The 16,516-nt window shown below is 51.4% G+C and overlaps 9 protein-coding genes across 9 annotated transcripts; 6 read left to right on the forward strand and 3 right to left on the reverse strand.

The window, feature by feature from the left end:
* The first annotated feature begins 32 nt into the window (after positions 1-32).
* ASPVEDRAFT_43261 (uncharacterized protein) lies at positions 33-1,468 on the forward strand. The gene is made up of 2 exons (XM_040812778.1): positions 33-318; positions 415-1,468. Exons 1-2 carry the CDS (start codon positions 193-195, stop codon positions 1,306-1,308), a joined length of 1,020 nt encoding a protein of 339 aa, XP_040669519.1. The 5' UTR covers positions 33-192; the 3' UTR covers positions 1,309-1,468.
* A 210-nt stretch (positions 1,469-1,678) lies between these two features.
* On the reverse strand, positions 1,679-3,060 carry ASPVEDRAFT_30258 (putative bZIP transcription factor (MetR); the record flags this gene model as incomplete). Its single annotated transcript, XM_040810341.1, has 2 exons — positions 1,679-2,295; positions 2,808-3,060. The coding sequence occupies 2 exons, from the start codon at positions 3,058-3,060 to the stop codon at positions 1,679-1,681; spliced, it is 870 nt and encodes a 289-aa protein (XP_040669520.1).
* Positions 3,061-4,710: 1,650 nt separating this feature from the next.
* Positions 4,711-6,177, forward strand: ASPVEDRAFT_134348 (CENP-N/CHL4 family protein; the record flags this gene model as incomplete). Its single annotated transcript, XM_040807116.1, has 1 exon — positions 4,711-6,177. The coding sequence occupies one exon, from the start codon at positions 4,711-4,713 to the stop codon at positions 6,175-6,177; it is 1,467 nt and encodes a 488-aa protein (XP_040669521.1).
* Positions 6,178-6,434: 257 nt separating this feature from the next.
* Positions 6,435-8,203, reverse strand: ASPVEDRAFT_43266 (RING finger protein). Its single transcript, XM_040812779.1, has 6 exons — positions 7,686-8,203; positions 7,469-7,635; positions 7,294-7,355; positions 7,001-7,242; positions 6,801-6,950; positions 6,435-6,740 (listed from the first exon to the last, which is right to left on the reverse strand). The coding sequence occupies exons 1-6, from the start codon at positions 8,000-8,002 to the stop codon at positions 6,680-6,682; spliced, it is 999 nt and encodes a 332-aa protein (XP_040669522.1). The 5' UTR covers positions 8,003-8,203; the 3' UTR covers positions 6,435-6,679.
* Positions 8,204-8,357: 154 nt separating this feature from the next.
* Positions 8,358-9,543, forward strand: ASPVEDRAFT_85192 (trafficking protein particle complex subunit 13; the record flags this gene model as incomplete). The annotated part of the gene is made up of 5 exons (XM_040817657.1): positions 8,358-8,424; positions 8,469-8,475; positions 8,521-8,644; positions 8,691-9,203; positions 9,250-9,543. 5 exons carry the CDS (start codon positions 8,358-8,360, stop codon positions 9,541-9,543), a joined length of 1,005 nt encoding a protein of 334 aa, XP_040669523.1.
* A 472-nt stretch (positions 9,544-10,015) lies between these two features.
* On the reverse strand, positions 10,016-10,455 carry ASPVEDRAFT_133604 (RidA family protein; the record flags this gene model as incomplete). Its single annotated transcript, XM_040807049.1, has 2 exons — positions 10,016-10,162; positions 10,273-10,455. Coding segments are annotated over 2 exons (330 nt in total), but the record flags the coding sequence as incomplete, so codon positions are not given.
* A 526-nt stretch (positions 10,456-10,981) lies between these two features.
* ASPVEDRAFT_195534 (flavin reductase family protein) lies at positions 10,982-12,185 on the forward strand. The gene is made up of 2 exons (XM_040809188.1): positions 10,982-11,111; positions 11,155-12,185. Exons 1-2 carry the CDS (start codon positions 11,029-11,031, stop codon positions 12,125-12,127), a joined length of 1,056 nt encoding a protein of 351 aa, XP_040669525.1. The 5' UTR covers positions 10,982-11,028; the 3' UTR covers positions 12,128-12,185.
* A 288-nt stretch (positions 12,186-12,473) lies between these two features.
* On the forward strand, positions 12,474-14,641 carry ASPVEDRAFT_73397 (uncharacterized protein; the record flags this gene model as incomplete). Its single annotated transcript, XM_040816209.1, has 9 exons — positions 12,474-12,667; positions 12,701-12,993; positions 13,048-13,145; positions 13,202-13,400; positions 13,459-13,785; positions 13,830-13,906; positions 13,956-14,211; positions 14,266-14,375; positions 14,423-14,641. 9 exons carry the CDS (start codon positions 12,474-12,476, stop codon positions 14,612-14,614), a joined length of 1,746 nt encoding a protein of 581 aa, XP_040669526.1. The 3' UTR covers positions 14,615-14,641.
* Positions 14,642-14,925: 284 nt separating this feature from the next.
* Positions 14,926-16,429, forward strand: ASPVEDRAFT_85195 (uncharacterized protein; the record flags this gene model as incomplete). The annotated part of the gene is made up of 2 exons (XM_040817658.1): positions 14,926-15,539; positions 15,601-16,429. 2 exons carry the CDS (start codon positions 14,926-14,928, stop codon positions 16,427-16,429), a joined length of 1,443 nt encoding a protein of 480 aa, XP_040669527.1.
* Between the last annotated feature and the right edge of the window lie 87 nt (positions 16,430-16,516).

Consider the following 16,516-nt stretch of genomic DNA (forward strand, 5'->3'; position numbering starts at 1 on the left):
CGGATGCTCAAAATCACCTGCGGGACAATTATCTCTTCGTCCCTCCAGTACTCGATAATTAATGTCCTGCCATAAAATAAGACTTTTAAGTCCAGCAGTAATATAAACTGCACAATGAACAACCCGCTCTAGTGTTTATTTACATCCCCACTCCAACCTCCGCCAACCTCCGCATTCCCACCACAGTGCAACATGAACCTCCGCACGCTGTTTGGCAAGCAGTCCACCAACAAATCCCTTGTGTACGGCTTAGACCATGCAATCCTCAACACCCCAATCCCGCCGCCGTCCATGTGGATGAATCTCGGCTACTGGAAGGTCCGCTCTCATTCCCAATCCACCCAACGTCTACCCAACCCACGTCCCCCGCACCGACTGGAAGTCTGCAGTCTAGCAACTAAATGTTCAAAATAGGATACATCCGACTTCCCCACAGCCTGTGCCGCATTACTGGACCAGGTCCTGATCACGGCTTCGCTGATTGACGAGAATGGAGACGCGAAGCCGCATCTGGCGCAGAAGAAGCTCCGTCTGTTCGATGTGGGCATTGGGTGCGGAGATCAGTCGCTGAGGATACTGGGATATAAGAAAGGGGATAAAATGAGTTCAGCTGAAGTGAACGGGTCACCGCTATTCGATTCCTACACCGGCGTCACTTCTCTACCGGTACAGGCCGAGTTTGCGTCGCAGCGGATCGAGCACCATCTCTCTAAGATAGAAAGCGACAACACGAAAACAAACCCAAGAGCAGCCCAGATCTTCTGCGCCGACGCCGCAAACCCACCATCCTGGCCATCAGAGCTCCATGCCTCCCTCGACCCATTCCAAACCGAAACCAAAACCCAAGATGGCAGAGAAGAAACAGAAAACTGGCTCCTAGCCCTCGATACCCTCTACCACTTCCACCCCTCGCGCACCCCGCTGTTCAAATACACCTACTCAACCCTCCACGCCAGCATCATGGCCTTCGACCTCCTCCTCCCCTCGTCTCCGCGCCTTTCGTTCTGGACGCGTCTCCTCCTGCGCCTCCTCTGCCTCTTCAGCGGGACACCTTATACAAACTTCCACACAGAGGAGGAATATACCGCCCTCCTTGTGGCTGCGGGGTATGATATCGACAAAATTGAGTTCAGGGATATATCGGAGGATGTGTTTGCGGGTATAGCGGGGTTTTGTCAACGGCGGGGCGAGGTGGTGAGTGCGTATGGCATGGGGAAGATGGGGAAGTTTAAGGGCGCTGGAAGGATGTTTGGGTGGTGGGCTAGGACGGGGGTTGTTAGGGGCGTTGTTATTGTTGCGAGGGTTTGATGCTTTCGCCTAAGTATTTCATGGATGTGTATATATGGAGTATTGGGGGCACAGCTTGGCAAAATTCCCCGGATTGCTTAATTAGAGGTCTCTTGGCTAGCTCTTGGCTAAACCCATGGACAGGTTCTACAATTGAATAAGATCAAAGCCGAACTTAAGCGGTATCAATTGAGACATCTTGTACGTGTCTGCAATGTGTATTAAACGTAATCATCACCTACCCACCATTCCATCCCATCCATTCTCCATGAGACGCCTTCCTCACTTTAAAGGAAAAAAAAAATCAACATGTAAACCATATAGACATAAATTCAGAATATACAACTGAAGGAAAACAGAAACCCAAGCAAAACTTTCTTTAGGAGCCAGCTTAGACTGTACCGACACCGATCTTGGAGTTGCCGCTACTCCGCTCGCCCTCAGTCTTCTGTGCAGCAAGGAACTTCTTGAACATATCCGAGATATCGCTTTCGGCCTTCTTGCCTTCTTCCTTGCTCTTGCCGTTCTTCTCGGTGATTAGGTTCTTCAACCATTGGTTCTCGAGCTCGAGAGCGGTGACGCGGGCTTCCAACGCAGCGTTCTTTTCCGACGTTTCCTTGACTGATTTCTCTAATGTTTGCTCGCGCATCTTCTTCTTAACTCGGAACCGGGCGCTGGCAGCAGTGTTGCGGCGGCGCTTGTCTTCCTCAGCGGCAACTCGTGCAGCCTCCTCCACACTCAAAACAGGGGTCTTTTGGGTGTTCTTGCGCTTCGGGGCCGGCGCAGACGCTGTTGGCGAGGGTTCGGACGTAGGGCTCGCGCCAGAAACGGAAGGCTGAGACGGGGAAGTCGCTGTCGGCGACGACTGGTTCACCGGGGCATGCGCATTAGGCAGCCTTTTCGGCGCCTGTTGCTGCGGCATGGGCTGGTACTGGGCATTCTGCACTGGCATGGACGAGTTCATCTGAGGGGCATAGTCGTTGACATTGTTGGCATTGCCAAACCCATCTGGGGACTGTTAGCAGCCGTAACACACATAGCCTGTCAATTCGGCAATCCAAAAAATAAAGAAATAAGAATAGAGCGGAGCAGAGCGGCCGTGGGTAAAACTGGTGTGTGCGTGAGGCTCATCCAGCAAGTATGGGGTCACGTGAAATGACGCCATAACGGGCCATTTTCGCGATATCAACGCCAAGTGCCTGAACTTGCAGCAAACCTTGACACGCTAATCTCGATCGTCGCATTCAGGCTGATCCACTGCAGAGAATGCACCAATGGTGGACAGACCAAATTGCGAATGCGTGGGATGGCGGGTGGCGCGCCTCGTGCAGGGTCCAGTCATTGATCACGCCAGCGCGAGCTCAGCACAGAAATGGGCACAAACCCGATCGCAATGAAAATATGAAAAAAAAAGGAAAGCAAAGAAACAGGCAAAGAGAACCTTGAGAAGAGCTCCCATGGTTCACCTGCCCAGGGCATCCGAATGACATAAACGACAGGCGTAGAAATCCATCACTTACCACCGAGCATATCCAAGAACTCCATGTCGGGGTTCTGCCTGACATGTTGTTTGTTCTCCTCCACAGGCTCAAACGACGGAATGTTCAAGTCGAAATCGAAGAACTCGGTGTTGGTGAACAGCGATAGGTCATTGTCTAGGTTGAACGTCTCTTGCTGCTGCTGGACGGCGATATCGTAGGGCGACGGGATGGCATTCAGATCATCCAGATACTGCGAGAAATTGGGGGCACGGCGGCCATTGTATTCAGCCATGGCGAAAGAGGAGGCGTATGGGCCTCTGCTTCTCGAATCCGACCAAAAACTCCAAGCGACCCCTTCTGGGGTTTCCGTATACTCCGCTTATCCGATCGGAGCTGTAACGTCTCTGTACGACGGAGGGGCACAAGGCCGGCGTCGAGTTCGTCAAACTCGGGGGTTCGTTTGTCGGTCGCACTGTCGATAAATGGGCGGCGTGGTTTGTCGACAATGAAGATGGTAGAGGTGGTGAAGAGATGGAGAGAGGAAGAAGAAGAGGGGATCCAGAATGTGGGACGAGAGCGAGTGAGTCGAGGGAGATTTTGTGCTGGATTGAGGTAAGTGGGTGGGGGTGGGAGCGCTGATTAATTCCACCCGCCGATTTCAGCTCTCTCCAACGACTTCGGAGAACCCTCGGCTGCCCGGGCGCTTGAGCCACCTCTTGTTTCTTTTTCTGCGTCTTCGAATGATTCGATGGCTTCGATTAGTATCTTCCTGGTCAACTCTGAGTACGAGGTGCTCTTCGTCTTGACTCCTGAATTACCTTGCTCAGTGATGGAGTGAATACTCTTTGTGCGCTGGTTGCCTGAGTTTGCCCGTTGAGTCGCCACCGGTGCCGAAGTCGGAATCCTCAACCATGGACCGCCCCAGGCATGCACCCGATTTTCCACGATGACCCGCTCATCTCAGGAGCAGAATCTCACGATGTGAGGGCCTGGTGTTGTCGGACTCATGCACCACCGCGAGCGAATGGCATCCCTGAAGGATCAGCTCCCTGCTCGTCATGCCTGCCTCTGATCGCTCCTTGCTGGCCAACCTTGCGTTCGGGCCTCGGATCCCTGTTGCAATGGAGCTTTCCGGTTGGCTCCGGCTCGGCCTGCTTTTATCTCTCGCGCGGTTTGCGATACAAATATCTATCTCTAACAGTAACTCTGTCGGCCTTGAAAGGAGTGCTTTTCCCCGCGTCTGGCTGTCTCGCGCTGGCGGCGCTGCACCTCGTACTATTATTGAGACGCGCGCGATGGCGAATAAACTATCTGAAATTACACAACAGTGAGCCTTCGAAAGCTCTCCTGGCTCGTATTATGGTCTCTCATTGATTTGAGATGCGGAATCCGGAGTCTTTGCCGCTTTGCATTCTGTCTTCACAGATCTTCCCGTCACTTACGGGGGGTACCGGCATGAGTCAATCGTCTCGTGCTTCTTGAAGTGATGAAGGTTTTGAATGTCGTGCTTTGGGCTATTGAATATCTCGAGCAGTGGACCTGTTGGTGCATCACCCCCGTAAATAATGTGTACAATAAGCAAGTACCCCTCGACGGAGTCCTGGTTCGAGCCAATTGCAGCTGGTGAATATAGGCGGGTCGGGCCAGCAATTTGCCTCCAACTCCAAATAGTGTGCAATGTGCATGGATGATGCGAGGGAATACCATCACAAGGGTGTGAAGCGTTTATTCCTCATAGTCGACTGTAGGCTTGGCGAAAATACTTCTGCCTGAGGCTGCTATCCAAGGTGCTATCGCCACGTGATCTTGGCTGTTGATGCTTGGCGCATAACAATCCAAAACAACGCCGACGACCAAGTTGCTCACGGATACTCTCATTGCCAGGCCCGATTCAATAGACCACATGGAGACGTATAACCGGTAATATCTATGCCAATTCAAAATGGCACGTCCAAAATCAATTCGCGCGCCTACGACCGCCAGTCTTCCAAATAACCTGCGCATCGCCTCCACCACGCCTTCGCTGGTCAAGGCCCTGGGGAAGCTATCTCGCCAATCGCTCCTGGATATTGTGTTCCAATGGCTAGATGACCGAAATGTTAAGCTATTCCCTCCTATGTTAGAGGGCGACGAGGAGGAAACCCCCGACGACGATGGCCTACGACCCTATCCGACCGAGCACTCGCTGAACGACGTTCGCAATGCATATCAAGAACTGCAATTTAGAAAAGGCGGCAAGCGCGAGGTCATTGATCGCATCTTGGACGGGGACTGGAGACAGGGGATCACGCTACGACAGGTTGCTATGGTCGACCTCCGATACCTCGATGACCACCCGTCAAGTTTGCGCTGGACGGCACTGGAGCTCGCGCGCCTCGGCGGCCCAAACACACAGGATACACCCATCGCAGAACTCTCAGCTAGTATCCCGCGTGTACACTCGTCCACCTTTCTCAAAAAGCTCCAGGAGCAAATATCACCACTGGTGAAAGCGCACTTCTACCTCGCGCGCTCCACCACCCAACCCCTCACCTTCCTCCGCATTTTCGTCACTCACACTCCGTACCAGAGTCTCCGCCAGGCACCGGAAACACTCACCGACTCGTCCAGAGTCATGTACGTCGCATTCCCAGATAGCTGTCCATATATATACACATCTCTCGCCTCGGCCGCCGGGTCCAACACAAACGCCAGCTCCGTCGTCGCAACAGACGCGCGAAGCCTCCAGCGCATCGTCCGAGATGCCATACCAAAAGCCCTCTCCCTCCCTCACCAACGATACACGCTCAAACCCACATCCCTCACGGCAAAGAGCCTTCAGGCTCTTATCTCCCTCCGCGGTCCAGGCCGCTCCACAAACGCCAACGGCGCATTCAGCATCTTCGCCGACGCCGTCCTCGAAGGAAGCCCCCTCGACCCACGGCCCTCCAACACCGTCCCCCCAGAAGAACACCAGAAACAATCCCTCCCAGCTGCTAAATTCGACCAAGAGAAGGAAAACAGTGTCCTAGACGGCAACGCCGACCACGACGCCGACCCCTCCCACCCAGCAAAACCCAACCCCCTCCGCCGCGCTAGAGATATCGACGCTGACCCGCGCGCGTCCAAAAAGCGCAAACTCGCCGTCCAGTCCCGTTTCGGAACGGCTGGAACCGCAATGTCCTCTGCACCACTTGACCGTCTCGACGCTAGGCTCCTTGATCCTCCTAACGACGAGGATGAGGATCGTGATGCCGCCCGACCTACCCTCTCGCTTACATTCACCGGGACAGATGTGGTATCTGGTATCCGGCAGCTTGCGGAGCTGGGAATCGTGAATGCCGAGCGTATGCCGTCGTGGATGACGGGTGAAGAGGCCGTCAGTGTAGCGATTGTGCGCAAGGGGAGGGTGATTAATGATGGCGGATGAAGTGGATATTGGATGCTATGTTCTTATATACGCTTGTGCATGTCGGCATGACTGCTTTTCGTCAGGGTATTGGATCTGCTGTTCCGGGACAGGATGACGGATTACTGATTCTGGCTGTCATTACTATGACCATCCTCAAAGCAGGAGGCTTTACGGCTGGCCCGGCTCATACCCATCCACTCATCTACGCTGGCTGAGTGGATGCCCGCGTCAGGCACGCCCGTCCACAATCAGTGAGGCGAAAACTAAGTTGGTAACAAATATCGCCCGCAAATTTTATCTCAATAATGATGGATTAAGAGGCCGATAATACTCAACTAGGTAGGGTATAAGGCAGCCGAACGCCAAAGATTACTAGACCAATACAAAGATGACCCTAAACCTATTCCATCTCCCAGTTAAACGCCGCTTGTAACGTAATCTTATGACCCCAAGGAAGATTATGGAGACGGAGTTGCGAAGAACACGTCAATCCACTTCCTCCTCCAGTTCGTCATCGTACTCACGCCAGGCAGAATAAGATAAGTGCCGGCGCACCCAGTGCTGATGATAACTTGAATAGTCTGCGGTAGTCATGTTAGAGCATGTTAGTTGCAAGCAGAGTGGGGAGTAGGGGAATCTACAGGGACGGCTTCGTACCACGTTCACCAGATAAGCCTACTTGTCTTGCCACATTGACATACCCGTCTTCTCCTACTTGACCCTCGCCCACGAGTTGCTCCAGGCTCATGTCAGGTTTGCAATCAATTTCTTGGTTTTCCCAGGGTGAGCGACTGAAATATGATTGTTAGTCTAAGTTATCGTGTCAAGTGAGCGGACGTACCAGTAAACACAGCGGACACCCTGGGCATTTTGCGTCGCCGCCCATTGCTGAAAGCACGTCTTGTGAATGTTGTTGCCGCAGGCTGCGCGGCACCAAACGATTTCTTCCTCGCTTGGGTTGAACTCCATGAAGCAGATTGGACACTCTCCTTCCACAGGCTTGCGATTGCCATCTGTTTCATGGTCCTCGACCTTGTCTTTCACATTGCGGAGCGGGGAGTTGTCGTAGATCTCACGGATTTCCTAAACAAGTCTAAGTACACGATTCGAGGAAAGGCCTTGCAGGATACTCACGGATGATAAGAAAGCTAGTTGGTATTGTAGCTCGGCGGGAGCTTTTAGGACCTTCGCTAGGACTAAATTGGCCATTAACGATAAATACAACGACAGCAATGATAAAAATAGAAGAAACAACGAAAAGAACATGACGACGATCCGGAGTAAGCCAGGTTCATTGCGTTGAACGTACCGTAACAGATGTGCTTGCATTGATTGCCATTTCTCGCATCTGGGCAACTGCAGGTCGGCTCCTTCCTGATAACCGTCTTGTAAATGTTACCAGTTGACCCGACGATATCGAACCCTAGATCAGGGTTCTCGTCTGTGCCGGTGACGGTCTGTCCGACCACGAACATTCTAGTAGAGTGTCGTTAGTTAGGTGCATTGTGATAGACTTGGAGGCATACCGCTGGCTAATTGCACGATCTAAGCGTTCACGATAACTCTTTGGAGGGGCACTGCGAAACCTCCTCAGTCGACGTTCCTCAGTGGAAGCAGTTGAAGTCTTCTTGACTCTAGAGGATTTGCCCTTTGAGGGTGAAATAACAGGAGGAGCATCGTCTGTTAGACCAGCGGCGTTTTTCGTCTTCTTTCCCGATTTAGGGGTTGGCTTCGCGCGTGTGTTCTTAACGGGAGTGGCGAGCGAGTTTCCATGCTTCCTTTTATGTGGAGATCTGTATCGAGAGTCTGATACCAGATCTCGATTCGAAGTAGACTGATCCATCTTGCGAACCTTTGATTAGGATGGATGGAGGAAGCAGGTGGAGGAGAGAGTGTAGGCAGTGTTACTACGCCTCACGCAGCGCTGGCCAATCTGGCAACAAGTCCGAGAAGTCCCTCGTGACCAGTACAGATCGGATATGGCACGGCACCGCCAAAACTGGCTGCAAATTGTCAGACCAGCTAGTGTTGCTCAATAGTGCAGTTGGTGAATGTGATACAGTTCCTTATCAGTCGATGCCCCGATAAGAGCGGGACTCTGGAGGTTTGCTGCATTTGCAGTGTTTGCTCTGTTTGTCAGCTGTCCTTCTCTCGCGATAACGTCAAGCTCTCTCCATCAACGCTCTGGTGTGTCAACAATGGCTCGTCCCCGTGCCCATTCGGGTGCTGATGTCCCGAAGGAACCACATTCAGTCTCATTGAAAGGTATGTAGAGTTTTGTTCCTGTTGAACCAATCTAATCGGTCTAGTCTTGCGGTAAGCACCGATCAACCGTCCGATAACCCCTCCTAACCGTTACAGCCTCTCACGGCCCTCATTATCCTACCAATATCCTCTACCGGCAGCAAACACGAAGATTTCCAGCAAAGCCGCCTTGACCTTTCCCTCCAACAAGGTCGATAGCCAATTCATATTCACTCCTAATGTATGTTCAGTAACTCCGACCGCTGACTTGTGCTGACCACGCAAAGCTCACACTCCCTCCTACATTTGGATCCGCGTATGTCGGGGAAACATTCGCCTGCACTCTTAGTGCAAACAATGAACTTCCAGACGAGACATCGCGGGTCATAACGTCGGTCCGAATTGTTGCCGAAATGCAAACTCCTTCGCAGGTGTCGGCTCTAGACCTTGAACCCGCCGATACAAACCCCAACGACGGCTTGCAGAAAGATCAATCTCTACAGAAAATTGTACGATTTGACTTGAAGGAGGAGGGGAACCATATTCTGGCTGTCAGCGTCAGCTATACTGAAACGTTGATTGGGACCGACTCGCAGGCTGCTAGCGGGCGAGTGAGAACGTTCCGGAAACTATATCAATTTGTCGCTCAGCCCTGTCTCAGTGTGCGAACGAAGTCATCGGAGCTGGCTCCGCTGGAAGTTGACAATAAGTCACTAGGGCCGTATGGCAAGACCCGTCTACTTCGGTTTGCTCTTGAAGCTCAGCTGGAGAATGTAGGCGATGGGACTGTCGTCATCAAGGTGTGCACCATGCCTCCATGCTAGGCTCCCTTTCTAATTGTTACAGCAAACCCGGCTTAATGCGAAAGCACCGTTCAAGGCGATATCATTAAACTGGGACCTTGAGCGGCCCGACCAGTCGGATTCACCACCTCCTACGCTCAACCCGCGCGACGTATTACAGGTTGCGTTCCTGGTTGAACAAGAAGAGGGTCAGCAGGATGGGCTGGAGGATTTGCACAAGAATATGCGTCGAGACGGCCGCGCTGTGCTGGGCCAGTTGTCAATCGAGTGGAGAAGCTCCATGGGAGATAAGGGATTCTTGACCACGGGTAATCTGCTAACGCGGAAGCGAGTATGATGTGATCATAGTATGTCGCACAGCATTAGAATGGCTGTGTTAGGGAAATATCCTCCCGATACCGGAGATTTCCGGTCCGGACACCCCTGCTTCGGCAGCAAGGCAGCCGGTAGTCATCCCCTGCAGGGTTGACACTTGCTCAACGGGGTGGGCGTAAAATGTCCGACAAGGCTTGAGGTGCCGTCGCTGTGTTACACAGAAGGAGTATATTTTCTGCGCAGGTAACTCGCACGCCGCCGGCCGGCTAGCAGGCCTACTTTCCAGTCGCAACTGAGTGGTAAATTGGGTCGTTGGCTATATTGAAACATCAGCATCGGATAGACCGTCATCCAACACACTAAATACCACGTGTTCCACACAGTTTATTGCCCCATTCCGTTATCTAGGCGGGCTATACTCAATAGCATTCAATTCCCCAGGTCAACGTCGTACCAATATTGTAACTACAGTATGTATCGTATTAACACAACATCTAGCAAACAGCTATAAAATCAACCTGGATATCAACCCCGGCAGGCAACGCAGAAACCTCAACCATAGATCGCGCCGGCCTATGCGGAAACGCAGCATCATACACCTTTGCAAACTCGGGCATACTACGCGCGTCTTTAAGATACGCCTGTCCTCAAACCATAACCAGACGGTAGCTGATTAGCCAATTTTCTAAAAAAAAAAAATGCAAATGACGGAACCAAAATGCAGTCCAGTAGAGGAAAGGAAAAGACATACAACAACCTTAACAACCCCATCCAACCCCGCCCCGGCCTCCTTCAAAATCGACTCCGTGTTGCGTAGAATTGCCCTCGTTTTGTCGGCCATGGACCCCGTGATTAGGGCTCCGCTGGCCTCGGCGGGGATTTGACCTGAGAGGTAGATGTGGCTGGCTCCGGGAGGGGTTTTTATTGCTTGGGACTGGGATATTAGTATCAATTAGTTTTTCGTATGAGGTTTGTCTAGAATGCATGGGTTATTTGGTTGGGTTGGGTTATTACGTAGTGTGCGAATGCTGTTGTGGAGGTGTGTTAGCTATGGTGTTTATATTCGGTATGTTATACCCACGGGCATATGCTTTATTAGTATGGACACTGGTGAGGGCTGAGTAGGTTCTCTTCGCTTTGAGGGCAGTTGCCATGACAGGCTGGAAAGATGATACCGGGAGGCGGAGGTGGCTAGCAATCATAACCGAGCGAGAACGAGCTGCACGAGCGAGCATTTTCACGGGGTTTATTCAACTGATAGTGCTCTTCGTCTGACAGCCCAAGATGTATGATTTGATTGTATCTTTATAGACATCGTCGGTATCGGAGGCGAGTCGGAGTCGGAGTCGGACGGGGCCCCGACATTTTCGATTAGGGCTCCGAATGTCGGCCCCACCGACCGACTTGATTCGTAAAGGATCAAATTCTACAATAAATTTAAATGGTTGACATGGTTCTTGGAAGCCTCGAGAGATAAGAGTGAAAGATAGAATCCTGCTCGATTCAGATGGCTTCAGCGGTACGAAGTGTCACGGCTGCTGCCACTGCTGGCGCCCATGCCAGCGTAACCCTAAGCCGCTATACGTTAAGGTATGATATCGTCCTTGTGGATTGGCCAGACTAACATTCTCAGGCCCTTTTTGTCTCGATCATTGGAATCACTTTCACTCTCAAGGAGCCCCAAGATGAACTCCTCCACTGCCGCAGCTACAGCTCTGGCCACAGACGAAACCGACACTGCAAAAGCACAAGCGAGCTACAAGATCGTCCAAGATGCAGGCAACTTCAAAGAAACCGAAGCCAGCAGGCCAGCCTTCGACCATTCAAATTCTCCAATTGAAGTGACGCAATCCCCATATCCAAACTGGGAATACGGCCAGGGCGTCCCAGACAAGACCCCCAATCCCCCAAACCACCACGAAATAGACCCATACGCATCCGGCCGCGAAATGGTGAACAACTACCGCCTCCTCATATCTGGGATTGCACCACGTCCGGTCGGGTTCCTGAGTACCGTCTCCGCAGAAACAGGGACGGAGAATCTGGCGCCGTTTAGCTATTTCCAGGTTGTAGACCATGACCCGCCGATGTTTATTCTGGGGTTCTCGGGACGCCCTGGTGCAGAGAAGGACACGTATCGGAATCTGAAGGAAACGGGAGAATGCGTGATTAATACTGTTTCGGAGAATATGATCGAGGCTGTGAATGCGACGTCTATTGATGCGCCGTATGGGGTTTCCGAGTGGGAGGTATCTGGCCTGACCAAGGCGGCGAGTTCGACTGTGCGGCCGGCGAGGGTTCAGGAGTCGGTTTTCTCTGTTGAAGGGGAGGTTGTTGATATTAAAGAGTTTGAGGCGCATCAGCCTGGTATGAGTGTCGGTGGAGTGGTGTTGATCAAGGCGACGCGGTTCTGGGTGCAGGAGGGCGTTGCGGATGAGAATCTCAGCCATATTGAGCTGGATAAGCTGCGTCCGATTGCTCAGTTGGGTGGGATGTCTTATGGCAGGATTACATCGACGTTTGAAAGGCCGCGGGTGAGGTGGGCGAACGAGGTGAAGAAGAGCAAGGTGTTGACTGAGTTGGAAAGACGGAATGGTTTGTCATAGTCGTATATCTTAGCTGTTTAGACTTGTAGTAATTAAGCAATCAAAACCCTAACTTCCGAGCTTATCCCAGTTCTGTCGGAATAATATAATTAAACCTTCAGTACTTGATCACAGTTAACTCTTTTAGTCAATCCTGTGGTTAACTATCTATTCAGTATGTCATGATATCAGGCGGACAGGAACAACCTTTGAAAGTATATCTGGAGAAAGTGTACCTGGCTATTTGTAACAAAGCTTAACAATAAAACTTAAACATGAGTCAAAAAGACGCAGATAAATGGTCTGCCTGTCCATCTTCATTTCTTCATCTTCTATCCCCGCGCCCAAATCCACCATCGCCAGTGCCATGGCGTATATGAACAGCACCCACGATGAAATCAACAATTTGATCACTGATTTCTGCAGAGTAAAACCGAGAAGCCGCTGCCACAGCAAAAGGATATGGCGCCTCAAGCCATCCAGTCGTGACTCTACTGCATGCAGTACTCATTTAAACATGCTCCTGGCGGATTACCATCTAGCCCTAATGCCTACGGCTGGGTATGTTAAGGCTTACTCTCTAGCGAACACCAGGGTCCAGTTGAGCATGGTCTTGAATGTTTTACTAGCTAGAGCTAAGCAAAAAGCACTGGAGAATTATGGCTACCAGTTAGATACTGCAGAAAAGCTGAAAACGCTGTTTTGGGGTTATGAACACGCTATAGCTTTTCCAGGGACTCTTAATACAGAGGGAAATCTGCACTGTGTTGTGGACTACATACTGCAGTTCGGGGAGCAGCGAGACTTCGAGACGAATCTTATTGTTGCTCAGGCAGAGGAGCCGATTGAGAGCAGGACAGAGTACTCACTGGTGCTTTCTGTTATGGGTGAGCTTCTTTTTTCTTTTCAAATTGTAATTGAATTAAACTAACATAACACAGCTATGATCCAACACAACCAGGGCAGTCTGAATAGGGAAATGTACGGCATATTGACCGACGGCGTTAAATGGGTTTTCTTTCACCTCAATAAAAACAAGGTATGTGCTATTGTCCTTAACAATACCTCAAGTCTCCGTGTCTGATATTTGAACAGTATTGTTCTCTCAAATTGGAATGGAATGGAGGACAGCAGGCCATTCTCGGTCAACTCAGCAAAATACTCAACAAGGCAGTCTCAATCAAACTATTGGGCAGAAAGGACAGATGGAAAGTGTTACGAAGACCACAATCGAATGTACAACAACAGGACTATTCAGATGAAGAGGACACTCTGGATCTCGAGGCTACTGATGGTAAGTATACTAGTCCTCAGCTTACCTTTCTAAAATCCGTCAACTTACCAAGTTCAAGAACTCCCTACCAAGCAACCTTTCAAAATGCACAAGATGAAGTGGTTCCAGAAACACGGCAACAAGAAGACTGCCGAGCAGCGGATGAAAGACTTTGTGAAACAGCATCAACTTAAGCCTTCTTTGTGCGAGGAGTTGAAAGATATCATGAATCAATCGCGAGATGAGGGAGCACAGAAGGGCAAGGACAAATCTCTGCCAACTCTGGCGGTAACAGACATCCGACCAGAGGATGTCCAGTGCACGTTTCGTATGAAGGTTGACAAGAACCCAGATGGGGTCTGGCACTTGGATCCGGCGGAGAGGAGGGCCGTTCCTGAGCACCTCAGTTAGTTACTCCTCAGTACTCCAGGACCTAACTAACCTATCCAGGGAAAACATTGGCCGACTATGACCTTGCCTTTGGTGACACTGAGCAAAACGAGGCAGTGGTCCGAACAAGGGTGGACGTAATTGTCCTCACCATCCTGGCCGCTAAGAAAAGAGGAGTTCAGACAGCACGGCCTGGCAAAGACCTCCAGCAACCGGACCTCGGTTTCAAGCGCACTATCATACAAATCAATTCATTTCGGCCTGGAAACGAGCATCGAGCTCCCTTGGCCGCACAAGGGCCAGCTCAAGCTAATCAAAGGCAAGATAGACTACGTGGTCTGGTACGGCAAATCAGAGGAGGCCGAGACCAATATGGTGGCCATTAAGGCAAAAAGGAGAGGCGAGGCGAGTCTAGGAATGTACCAGGCGCGGGTCTATATGGGTAAGTATACCTTGGAGACCTTTACCATCACGCCTTGCTTACTTGGTATTCTAGGCATGATTCACCATGCCCGCAAGAAGGCAGGCCGTGCCAACATGCCCATATATGGGATCTCAACCGACGGATACGAGTGGTATTTTATATACCTGGGTCCTCAAGGCAATGTAGGATACCTTCTCCTGATACACCTTTATAGAACTAACTTGGCCAGACTTCGTCTCATGTTTTAAGTTGGGAACAAGGCAAGCAGGTGGAGATCATCTCGCACATACACAAAATACTACAGCAAGCCGCGTCGCTTTCGCCGGTACCAACCACCTTGGCCCGACAGAAGACTCTTGAAGAGGAAAGTGGACTTGCGCTTTTCTCTGGCCGAGTGACCAAGAGGGTCCGAAAGGAATAGTTTTGTTGGAGGGAAACATGGCATCACAATAGGATTAGAACTTAGCCATTACTTGTCAGAAAGACGAATTTTACCTCTTTCCTTCATTTTTGTCAATTCCGATGAATCAACCAATATTATTAGGAATGTCGTCCGATCAACCCCACGTCTGGAGACGGAGATGTTGCGATAGACCGTCGGAGCGCCACTCCGACCCCCGCAATTTATAGTCGGGCTGATAAGCTGGCAAAGAGGGGTATACGGGCATATATATTGCATGCAGTAAACAGCAGTCTTATCTCAAGTCTCAGATCTTTGCAAGCTGGGTTAACATGTACTCCTGGTCCCCTCTCCACGCCCCCAGGGGTGCGCGGCTATTCTTCAGACACCAAGTATATCTACGGAGATACATTTCCACATCCTCGCCAAAAGCATGCACTATCAAGGCTTCTTCCTCACATTCAGCTCCAGAAGCACCAACAGCTCCGGGAAGAAAACAGGCCGGCTCCCCCCCGCTATCCCGCCTCCCAAACAAGCTCCTCCTCCGCTCACTCCTCCTATCCAGCCTGATGACATCGAAGATATTTCTCCGTCCCTCACTAGCCCTCCTTGATACGCTCGCATCCTCCAAATCCGCTTTCCTGAATCCAGACAGAAACCCACTCCTGAACAGACTCGTCCGCTGGACACTGTATAACCACTTCTGCCCGGGCACGAACCGAGCCGAGGTGGTGCGGACCGTCAACGAGATCAAGAAGATGGGGTACCAGGGCGTTATACTGGGGTATTCGAAAGAAGTCGTTCTCGACCATAGCGAGACTACCCAGCAGGATATACAGACAGCAAAGGACTACCCACCGCAGTACTACGAGGTAATCGAAGAGTGGAAACGAGGTACACTCGAGACCCTCCGCATGGTTGGACCAGGGGACTTTCTCGCCTTGAAGTATGTATCCATACTCCCAAACAATATATATGTCCCACAATATTAAAACATTAGTGACTAGACTCACCGGTGCGGGTCCCATCTCCCTAGAAGCCATGCAAGCCCGCGGCCCCATCCCAGCCGCCGTCTTAGAAGCCCTGGACGAAATCTGCACCGAGACCGCAAAGCAGGGATCCCGGCTATGGCTGGACGCCGAGCAGCAGCTTCTCCAGCCGGGTCTGGATAACTGGGCAATTGAGCTGATGCGCCGATACAACACTCCTACTACCTCTATGGGAGCGCCGCGAGCGCCGCTGGTTTATAACACCATCCAGGCGTACCTCAAAGGCTCGAGGGCGAATGTGCAGCGGCATCTTGAGGAAGCTGAGAAAGGGGGGTTTCTGCTTGGTGTAAAGTTAGTTCGGGGCGCATATATCGAGCATGAAGCGCGCGGGTTGATTCATGATTCGAAGACGGAGACGGATGACTCGTATAATGGGATTGCGGAGATGTTGATATGTCGGCGACGTCGTTCTGGTGGGAAGGATGTGGATGTGCCCGCTGCGGCGCTGTTTCTGGCTACGCATAATGCTGAGAGTGCGGATAGGGCGATCCAGCTATATCAAGGGCGGTTGGATAGCGGGCTGCCTACTGTGAGTGTCCTGGAGTGTGGGCAGATCATGGGGATGGCGGATGAGTTGAGCTGTGAGTTGGTGCAGCGGTATGAGACGGCGGCTCTAGAAGGGAGAGCAGGGGCCCCGAGGACATTCAAGTGTATGCATTGGGGGACGGTGTCGGAGTGCATGGAATATCTGCATCGGAGGGCGATTGAGAATAGAGGTGCTGTTGAGCGGACGCATCATATGAGGGCCGCTCTGGCGAGGGAGTTCCGGCGTAGAATTGGACTCTAGATCTAATATATATATATACATTGGTAGTCTATTTTCCCTGTAGCTTCTTCAAATGCTCTGTCCCATTGATAATCGAGTCCGCATATG

This window comes from Aspergillus versicolor (assembly GCF_001890125.1).
Source record: "Aspergillus versicolor CBS 583.65 unplaced genomic scaffold ASPVEscaffold_6, whole genome shotgun sequence".
NCBI classification, from domain to species: domain Eukaryota; kingdom Fungi; phylum Ascomycota; class Eurotiomycetes; order Eurotiales; family Aspergillaceae; genus Aspergillus; species Aspergillus versicolor.

Excerpts from the sequence above, each read along its gene's own strand:
- ASPVEDRAFT_43266 (XM_040812779.1), bottom strand. The coding sequence starts at position 8,002 with ATGGATCAGTCTACTTCGAATCGAGATCTGGTATCAGACTCTCGATAC. Across the intron at positions 7,243-7,293 it reads AACTAGCTTTCTTATCATCC|GAAATCCGTGAGATCTACGA; the intron begins GTGAGTATCCTG and ends AGACTTGTTTAG. Across the intron at positions 6,741-6,800 it reads CGTGGTACGAAGCCGTCCCT|ACTATTCAAGTTATCATCAG; the intron begins GTAGATTCCCCT and ends TGACTACCGCAG.
- ASPVEDRAFT_43261 (XM_040812778.1), top strand. The coding sequence starts at position 193 with ATGAACCTCCGCACGCTGTTTGGCAAGCAGTCCACCAACAAATCCCTT. Across the intron at positions 319-414 it reads TGAATCTCGGCTACTGGAAG|GATACATCCGACTTCCCCAC; the intron begins GTCCGCTCTCAT and ends TGTTCAAAATAG.
- ASPVEDRAFT_195534 (XM_040809188.1), top strand. The coding sequence starts at position 11,029 with ATGGCTTCAGCGGTACGAAGTGTCACGGCTGCTGCCACTGCTGGCGCC. Across the intron at positions 11,112-11,154 it reads CTAAGCCGCTATACGTTAAG|GCCCTTTTTGTCTCGATCAT; the intron begins GTATGATATCGT and ends TAACATTCTCAG.